This window comes from Chrysochloris asiatica, unplaced genomic scaffold (assembly GCF_000296735.1).
Source record: "Chrysochloris asiatica unplaced genomic scaffold, ChrAsi1.0 scaffold00112, whole genome shotgun sequence".
NCBI lineage: Eukaryota > Metazoa > Chordata > Mammalia > Afrosoricida > Chrysochloridae > Chrysochloris > Chrysochloris asiatica.
In genome coordinates, this window is record NW_006408630.1 from 2,734,850 (window position 1) to 2,744,680 (window position 9,831).

The 9,831-nt window shown below is 36.0% G+C and overlaps 1 protein-coding gene across 1 annotated transcript in view; it reads right to left on the reverse strand.

Annotated features, from left to right (window-relative positions):
• MAP9 (microtubule-associated protein 9) overlaps positions 1-9,831 on the reverse strand; it is a 51,324-nt gene that overhangs the window by 6,169 nt on the left and 35,324 nt on the right. Inside the window, exons 11-13 of the mRNA XM_006867933.1 lie at positions 5,704-5,865; positions 5,401-5,546; positions 5,117-5,249 (exon numbers count right to left, since the gene is read on the reverse strand). Of these exons, the coding sequence (XP_006867995.1) occupies positions 5,117-5,249; positions 5,401-5,546; positions 5,704-5,865 (441 nt within the window). The remainder of the gene's footprint in view (positions 1-5,116; positions 5,250-5,400; positions 5,547-5,703; positions 5,866-9,831) is intronic.

The window sequence follows — 9,831 nt, forward strand, 5'->3', positions numbered from 1 at the left end:
ATATATGATAGAATGAATGTAAAGCTAATGCTCTCCCATGTAAACTATCACATAATTCACAATAAAACATTTAAGAAAAAAGAAGATGGAAGGAATACTCTGAGTCACTATACCAAAAAGAAATGGTTGATGTTCAACCATTTGAAGAGATAGCATATGATCAAAAGCAAATGGTACAGAAGGAGTTCAGTGTGCACTGAAGGCACTGGGAAAGAACAAGCCTCTGGGAATTTTTGGAATACAAACTGAAAGCTTTCAACAAACTTATACTGGAGGCACTCACTCATCTATGTAAAGGAATTTGGAAGATGGTTACCTGGCCAACTGACTGGACGAGATCTGTATCTGTGCCCATTCCAAAGAGAGGTGACCTAGCGGAATGCAGAAATCATCCAAAAATATTATTAACATCTTATGCAGGTTAAATTTTGATAAAGATCATTTAAAAATGGCTGCAACAGTACATAGATAAGTTCAAGCTGGATTCAGACAAGGACTCAGAACTAGGACCCTCACTGTTTATATTAGATAGATCTTGCCTGAAAGCAGAGAATACCAGAAAGATATTTAACTGTGCTTTATCATTTATGAAAAAGCTTTTGACTGTGTGGATCATGACAAGCTATTGATAATATTGTGAAAAATGAATATTCCAGAACATTTAATTGTGCTGATGAGGAACCTGCACATAGACCAAGAAGCAGTTGTTTCGTTAGAATAGAACAAGAAGATACTGAATGGTTTAATATTAGAAAAAGTGTGTCATGGTTGTGTCCTTTTACAATGCTTATTCAATATCTATGCTGAGCAAGTAATTCAAGAAGCTATATTATATGGAGAAGAATGTGGTATCAAGAATGGAAAAACACTCATTGTTGAATTGTCATTGAGCCAGTTCCAACTCATTAGTAAACATTATATGACTACATCTGTGGGGGAAGCAGCAAATAGTAGTGATAAAGACCAATAAGTTGCAATATAATAAATGGAAAAAAGATTGAAGCTGTCAAGGATTTCATTTTACTTGGATCCATGATCAACACCCACAGAAACACGAGTCAGAAATCAAACAACATTTATTGCATTGGACACATCTGCTGCACAAAACTTCTTGTGTTAAAAGCAAAGATGCCACTTGGAATACTAAGGTAAATCTAACCCAAGCCATGGTATTTTCAGTTCTAAAAACTGACTTATGAATAAGGAAAAATGAATAAGAAAGATTGAAAATTGGTACCTTTGAACTATGGGGCTTGCTGAATTACTGACTTCCAGAAAATTGTTTAGAAGGAAATGCAGCCAGGATGCCCCTTAGAAGCAAGGATGGATATACTTTTTTCTTTTGTACTTTGGGGATATTATTAGGAGGGACGAGTCCCTGTAAAGGACACTATTTATGCGTGGTAAAGTAGAAGGTCAGTGAGAAAGAAGAAGCTCCTCAATGAGACAGACTGACATAGTGGAGCAACAATGGGCTCAAACAGTACAACAATTATGAGGCTGGAGCAGGACCAGGCAGAGTTTCATTCTGCTGTATACAGGGTTGTTATGAGCTGGAACTAACTCAATGGCTCCTAACAATAACAGTGCTAAAGTAACACATATGCAACAACAAATCTGCTGGCATTTGTACTATGATTACAATAAATTTGTAAATGAAATTGTGGGAAAATGACCCCTTTATCAGGTTGAGTGTTTCTATCCAGAACACTTTTGTTCCATTTTCTTAAGTCTTCATTAGTGGCCTTCTGGAATGTTACAAAGTTTTCTTCATATCTTGGACAATTCTTAAGTTTATTCCTAAGTGTTTTATCTTTTTCTACTGTCTTTTAATAGCTCACTGTAGGTTCCAGATGCCTTGCTAACTAGTGTTGGTTCTAAACTTTACATGAGAAAATAAGCAAATAAGAATAGCCACAAATATATTGAAAGAAAACCTAAGATGGAAGATGAAGCCAACCAGATAGGAAAATGTAAAAAGTCCTAATAATTAAACAGTGTGCCACTGGAATATGTACAACGATACTGATCAATAAAACCGAAAGTCTAAAAAGAAAACCCCCAAAGACATGGGAAACACAGACTTTCATATTTTTGAGCAAAAGACGACTATTCTAGAAAAGATTCATTTGGAAAAATTAAAGTTAGAATCACATTTCCCACCATTTTGTTGTTGTTGTTAAGTGTGGTAGAGTTGATTCCGACCCATAGTGACCATATATCGAGCTAAACAGATCAAATTAAAATCATAATATTGCTGGAAATAAAAACAACAGAACTATTTCTAATCTGAAATCATAGAAAAAGAATTTTCAACTATAACAGAATAAGAAGCTAAAAGAAAAAATATTAATAAATGTCATTATTTATTAAAATAAATTTCTATACATCAAAATGCCAGAAGTAAAGTTAAGAGGACAGCAATACATTAGGAAAAAATATTTGAAACTAATATTAAAAGTGAAAGGATTATTTCCTTAATATATAAAGAAGCTTCTAGAAGATACCACTTTGAAGACTTATGTGCATCTGATCCAAGCTATGCTACGTAAGAAAAAGACCAGCAACTTAATGGAAAAATTGGCAGAGTCTACAGACTGGTAGTTTATAGATCAAAAAATATAAACGGTTGTTAAACAAAAACACTCAACCTTAGTTTATTAGAGAAATGCAAATCAAAACATGGGTACATCAGAGTAGCATGAATTACAAGGGGAAGAAAGTATGACAATCTTTGTTCAACAGACTGTGAAGAAACAGACTGTCTATTAGCTACAAAACTATACAAACCCATATGTAAGACATTTCTGGTAGTTAACTATCACAGTTATAAAATGTAAAAACTTTAACTCAGTAATTCAACTCTAGGAATTTATCCTACCCATATTTTGCATATGTGCTGAATGACTATATAGAGTCATTTACTGCAGCTTTGTTAGTAAAAGCAAATAATGCAGAACTACATAAAACCGCAAGGTCAGCAGTTCGTAACTACCAGCTGTTCTGTGGGAGAAAGATGAGGCTTTCTGCTCCCGTAAAGATTTACAGCCTTGGAAACCCTGTACAGGGTCGCTATGAGTTGGAACTGACTCCATGGCACATAACCACCACCACCAGATAAATGCTTATCAATAGGAGACACAATAGATCTTATTATGTTTACTATGCACTGTTGAAAACAATGAGGGTCTATACACATTGATAAGGAAATAGTTCCAAAATGTGTTGAACATTGCAAAGTGAAGAACAGTGTGTACACAGTGTGCTATTTGTATTAAAAAAGGCAAAAGTATTCTTATTTACTTGTGGAAGCATTCACTATGTTACTCTCCTGTTGGTTAAGTGCTATAGAGTTGGTTCCCAATCATAGCAACCCTGTATAGGGTTTCCTTTGGTGGTTGTTGTTAAATGCTGTCGAGTCGATTCTGACCCATAGCAACCCTGTATAGGATTACTGAAGAGCAGCTGGTGAGCTTGAACTGCTGACCCTGCTTTGCAGTCTGGCGCATTAACCCACAGCACCACACCAGTACTCCTTTTTGATAGGAAGGTAGAAATAAAGTGATTGGTCACTAACTGTGGAAGGAAGACTTTTCACTATATATAATTTGATACTTTTCACTAAGTGCAATTTATACTTTTTATCAGTTACTGAATCATGTGAATGTAATGTATCTAGTAATGGAAAGTACCTGTTTATATAAATGACTTACTCACTCAAAAGTTAATAAGTATTTACAGTGATAATTTACATAAATAAAAAGTAACTATAAACGTAAGTATACTGAAACAAACAAAAGAATGTCTGTAAAGTCCAGCTAGATATTATTCTTCCTAGGCCTCATATTTACACTCTTTTTGTAAAAAAAAAAACAAAAAAAAACCTTAAGACAACCTTCTCCTTGAGGTTATTAGAAAAAGTGAAAGAGAATACAAAAGGAAATAACTTTCACTATTAAATTCAATGTTACAATATGTCATTGCCAAGTTCCATTAAATATCATCTGGCAAACCCTAAGTAGTGTAGTTTATTACGCTAAGTGGTTTAATATGTGAGGATCATTTCACGGGAAGAATAAGCATGATTGGTAAATGACGAAATGTGGGGATGAAAAGGTGAGGGAGATTATTAACACTTGCAAGTTTTAAGTCTGAAGATTTGAGGAATACTAAAAATGAGTGAACAAATAAGAAAATATAGTATGTACAGAAGGGAGGTATGAAACAGTAAGTAAAAGGCAAATAGAACTGGAATGAGAGGTAGAAAATATACGTATTGAAATACAGAGATGAAATACCATGTGAAGCTAAGAGTTCTTCCTAGGAAACAGAAGAACAAAGATGATTTTAAAAAAAGGTTCAAGGATGCAACTTTGAGGAAACATTTACAGAAGACTTAAAAAAATGTAGCAATAACCAACAAGATGGAACATGTCACAAAGAGAAGCAAGATTCCAGATAGTGTGATTCTAAAGAATGGAAGAGTTTTTGAAAGAATAGTTAGGATGGGAAGTGCAACAGTAAAAAGAAGAAATGAGAAAGTGTATTGTGTGTATTTAGTAGAGCAAGAGCTTAAAGATTATTGATGAAAGGACAAATAGGGCCAAAAGGTTGTGGAAAGAACAGGATATATGTGGACTCTCAGATAACTCTGACAAACACCTAGCTTAACTGCTTATCTAAAAAAAAAGGCTCACTATTCAATAGCTGGAGTCCTGGTGTGGTACTGTGGGTTAATGCGCTGCACTGCCAGGATAGTTTGAACCACAAGGTCAGCAGTTCAAGCTCATCAGCTGCTCCTTAGAAACCCTATGCATAAATGTACTGTCTATTTACTAGTACTATCCATTTATTTACTAGTACTGTCCATTTATTACTAAAGATTAATGGGAATGAGTCCTGGTGTGGCGCAGTAGGATAAGCTCTGGACCACAAGGTAGTTTGAATCACAAGTCAGTGGTTCAAACTCACCAGCTGCTCAGAGGAACTCAATTCAGGGTTGCTGAGTTGGAACTGAGTTGGTTCCAACTCAGTGACCCTTAAAAACAATAACAACTAAGATAAATGAGATGTGTAAAGATGTACAACATAAGTGCATTACAAAAACAATACCTACCAGCCATCTTTCATATTCACCAAGAGCTTGTTTATCTTTATCTTTTTTCTCAACTCTTTTCAGTTCTTCCTTTTTCTTCTCATTGATTTTCTCTTTTTCCTTTTGCTTGAAAAATGCTTCCTTTTTTTCATTCCTATGTAGGACAGTATAAAATATGAGGAAATTACAGAATATATAGTAAAGACTCCCTCATCAGTCTTTGATATTAATGTGTAAACTTTAGGTAAATAAATTCTAGTGAAGCCCGAAATGTTATTAGTTTAAAACTATAAAAAGTAGATTACCATTTTTCCACTGCAGTTATATTATCTTTCCTTTTCTCAGCAACAGTTTCTTCTTCTTTCTGCTTCTTTGCTCTTTCATGCTCTTTCTCCTTTTTACTTTTCTCTTTCAGGTACTCCATCTTTTTTTCTTTCCATTTCTCAAAAGCCTAAAAAAATTCAGAATGGTTTTACTTACCAACATGAATTTTCCTTTTTGCTGATTTTATAATACTGTCTCAAAAGGACAAAATTATGGTAAATCACTAATATAGATTTTAAATAATTAAAACAGTTCTTAAGGAGGAGATTCATAAGGCTGAATACTTGTAGTGCTTCTCCTTTCCGCACAGCATTGTCCTCCTCAGTTTTCTTCTTGTTTTTCTCCTCAAGCCGCTTTTTGGCAGCCATTTTCTTTGCTTCCTTTTCTTTCATCGCTTTCCAAGCCTCGAATGACGCTAATGCTTCTTCTCTCTTAGCAGCTCTTTTCTGTTTTGGGAAAACAAACATGTGTGTATGTGTAGATCAGCATATGTATAATTCATGGGTAAGTCAATAAGTATTGCTACAAAATCACAGAAATATTTACTAAACAAAAATATCAAAACGTGAAGCTACTGTTTCTCAATATGCCCTCTGTCTAAATCTATGCATTTCTGAAGATGATGTTTACTTTTCGCTATTTTCTCCCAAAGAATTCTGCACTCTTTAATTTACACATCCTCAGAACAGCAGTTTTGGCATCCTCGAAGGGCTCAAATTGTATTCCTTTTAAATGTCCTTAGAGTTTTGGAAACAAAAAGAAGTCAGCCAAAACAAGGCCAGGGACAGCTTGTGGTTGTTGTTATGTGCCGTGGAGTCGGAACCGACTTATAGCGACCCTGCACAGAGTTTCTGAGGCTGTAAATCTTTATGGGAGCAGAAAGCCTCATCTTTCTCCTGCAGAACATCTGGTAGTTTTGAATTGCTGACCCTGCGGTTAACAGCCCGATTCGTAACCACTATGCTATAGTCCATCAAATGCTCACATGCAAATTCAAACTGAAGATGAAGAAAATTAAGTTTCACACTTAAACAAGTCCAATAGAGCCAAAATATGACCTTGAATATAACCCACCCGAATTTAGAGATCATCTGAAGAACAGATTTGATACATTAAAGACCGAAAGACCAGAAGAGTTGTGGGATGACATCAAGAACATCACACAGGAAGAAAGCAAAAGTTAATTAAGAAGACGAGAAAGAAGAAAAAGATAAAAATGGATGCCATAAGAGACTCTGAAACTTGCTCTAAAGCATAGAGCTGCTAAAGCTAACAGAAGAAGTGGGGAGATAAAAGAACAGAAAGTTTCAAAAATCAGTTTGAGAATACAAAATCAAATATTATAATTATATGCGCAAAGACCTGGAGTTAGAAAACCAAAGGGGAAAAACATGCTTAGCATTGCTTAAACTAAGAGAACTGAAGAAAAAATTCAAACCTCGACTTAAGGTATTGAAGTAGTCTATGGGCAAACTATTGAATGATGCAGAAAACATCAAAAGAAGATGAAAGGAATACATAGAGTCACTGTACCAAAATGAAATGGTCAATGTTCAGTCACTTTAAGAGGTAGCATATGATCCAGGGCCAATAATCCTGAAGGAAGAAGTCTAAGGTGTGCTGAAGGCACTAACAAAGAACAAGGCATGGGGAATTGATGGAATACAAATTGAAAGTTTTCAACAAACTGATGCAGCACTGGAGGCACTCACTCATCTATGCCAAGAAATTTGGCAAACAACTACCTGGGCAACTGACTGGAAGAGACCCATAATTGTGTCCATTCCAAAGAGAGGTGACCCAACAAAATGCAGAAATCATTAGACAATATTATTGATATCCCATGCAAGCAGTTTTACAAAAAGTCATCCAAAAATGACTGCAACCATACATTGATAGAGAACTTCCAGAGGTTCAAGCTGGATTCAGAAGAGGACAGAGAATGAGGGATAGCATTGCTGACGTCAGAAGGACATTTATCTGTGTTTTACCGACTACACAAAGGCTTTTGATTGTGTGGATCATGACAAGCTACGGGCAACATTGCAGAGAATGGATATTCCAGAACACATAATTGTGCTCAAGAGGACCTGTACATAGACCAAGAGACAGTTGTTCAAACAGAACGTGGGAACATTAAGTGGTTTAAAATTTTGAAAAGTGTGTTCCAAGACTGCATTCTTTAACCCTACTTATTTAATCTGTATTCTGAGAAAATAATTCAAGAAGCTGGATTACAAGAAGAAAAACACTGCATCAGGATTGGAGGAAGACTTATTAACAACCTGTGATATATGGATAATACAACCATGCTTACTGAAAATGAAGAGGACTTAAAATACTTACTGAAGAAGATCAAAGACCACAGCCTTTCATATGGATTACATCTCAATGTAAATAACACAAAAATCCTCACCAGTGGACCAATAAACAACATCCATATAAATGGAGAAAAGTTTGAAGTAGTTGAAGACTCATTTTGCTGGGACCAAACTTCAACAGTCATGGAAGCAGCAGCCAAAAAATCAAACAACATATTGCATTAGGAAAATCTAATGCAAAAGACCTCTTTAACATGTTGAAGAGCAAAGAAGTCAGTTTGAGGGCTAAGGTGCACCTGATCCAAGTGATGTTGTTTTCAATCACCTCATAGCATGCGAATGTTAGACAGTGAATAAGGAAGACTGAAGAAGAATTGATGCATCTGAGTTATGGTGTTAGAGGAGTAAATTAACAGTACCATGGACTGCCAAAAGAACAAACAGATCTATGTTGGAAGAAGATCAGCCAGCATGCTCCTTGGAAGCCAGGATGGCCAAACTTTGTCTCTCATACTTCGTACATACTATTAAGAGGGATCAGTCACTGGAGAAGGATATTATGTTAGGTAAAGTGAAGGGTCAGAGAAAAAGAGGAAGACCCCATCAAGAGGAAGACCCCCATCAAGATTAGCACAGTGGTGGCAACGATGGGCTCAGGAGTAACAATGATTGTGAGGTTGGTCCAAAACCTGACAGTTTTTCTTTCTGTTGTTTACAGGTTGCTATGAGTCAGTACTGACCCGATGGCACCTAACAACAACAACAAGAAAACGTTCTACCACTCAGCTGTCAGTCTGTTGTACTGTGGTGGCTTGCATGTTGCTGTGATGTTTGTTAGAAGCTATGTTCCCAGTATTTTAAATACCAGCAGGGTCAACAATGGTGGATATGTTTCAGTGAAGCTTCCAGACAAGACAGACTAGAAAGAAGTTAAGGTGGACTACTTCTGAATGTTTACCTACTGAAAACCTTATGAATAACAGTGGGATATATGTCAGATATACAGCAGCAACACCAAATACTGGTAGAAGATGAATCCCTCATGTTGGAAGGCCCTCTAAATACAACAGGGGAAGAGCTGCTTCTCTAAATAGAGTTGACCATGATGATGCCAGTGAAGTAAAGCTTTGAGGACCTTTATTTGCTGATGGGGCACAATTCAAAATTAGGAGAAACAGCTGCAAACACCTGCTAATAATAAGAACATGGAATGTATGAAGTATGATCTAGGTAAACTGGAAGTTATCATTAACAACTTGCAATATGTACATGATACAACCCAGCTTGCTGAAAGTGAAAGGACTTAAAAATACTAACTGATGAAGATGAAAGCACTTAGTATTGATTGCACCTTTAAAGAAGACAAAAATTCTCACAACTGGACAAATAAATAACATCCTGATAAATGGGGAAATTATCGAAGTTGTCCAAAATTTCATTTTGCTTGTATTCACAATCAACACTCATTCAAATGACAAATTACTTTAGGCAAATTTGCTGCACAAGACCTCTTTAATATTTTAAAGAGCAAAGATATCAATTTGAGGACCAAGGTGTGCCTAATCCAAGCCAAGGTATTTTCAAGAGCCTCATATGCATGTGGAAGGTGGATAATGAATAAGGAAGACCATAGAATAATTCATGCATTTGAATTACGGTGTTAGAGGAGAATACTGAAAATACCATGGACTGCTAGCAGAACAAAAAAAATCTGTGTTGGAAGAAATATAGCCAGAATCTTCCTTAGAAGGCTGGATAGTGAGATTTCATCTCTCATACTTTGGACATGCTACCAAGAAGGACCTGTTCCTGGAGAAGGACATTGCACTTGGTCAAGTAAAGGTACAGTAAAAAAAAAGGAAGACCCCAAATGAGATAGATTGGCACAATGGGCTCAATGGCTGGATGACCAGAACTTAACTAGAGGAAGAAAGAAAAAGAAAAAAGTATAACCTGCTACAATTTTATGAACTTGACCTATATTTATGGATGTCGTAGCTTAAAAGAGGGAACAAATCTTTACAGCAAGGATTATGCCCACCCCCTTGGTACACAGGCTTGTCAGGAATGGGCAACTCAGAAATTGGCTAC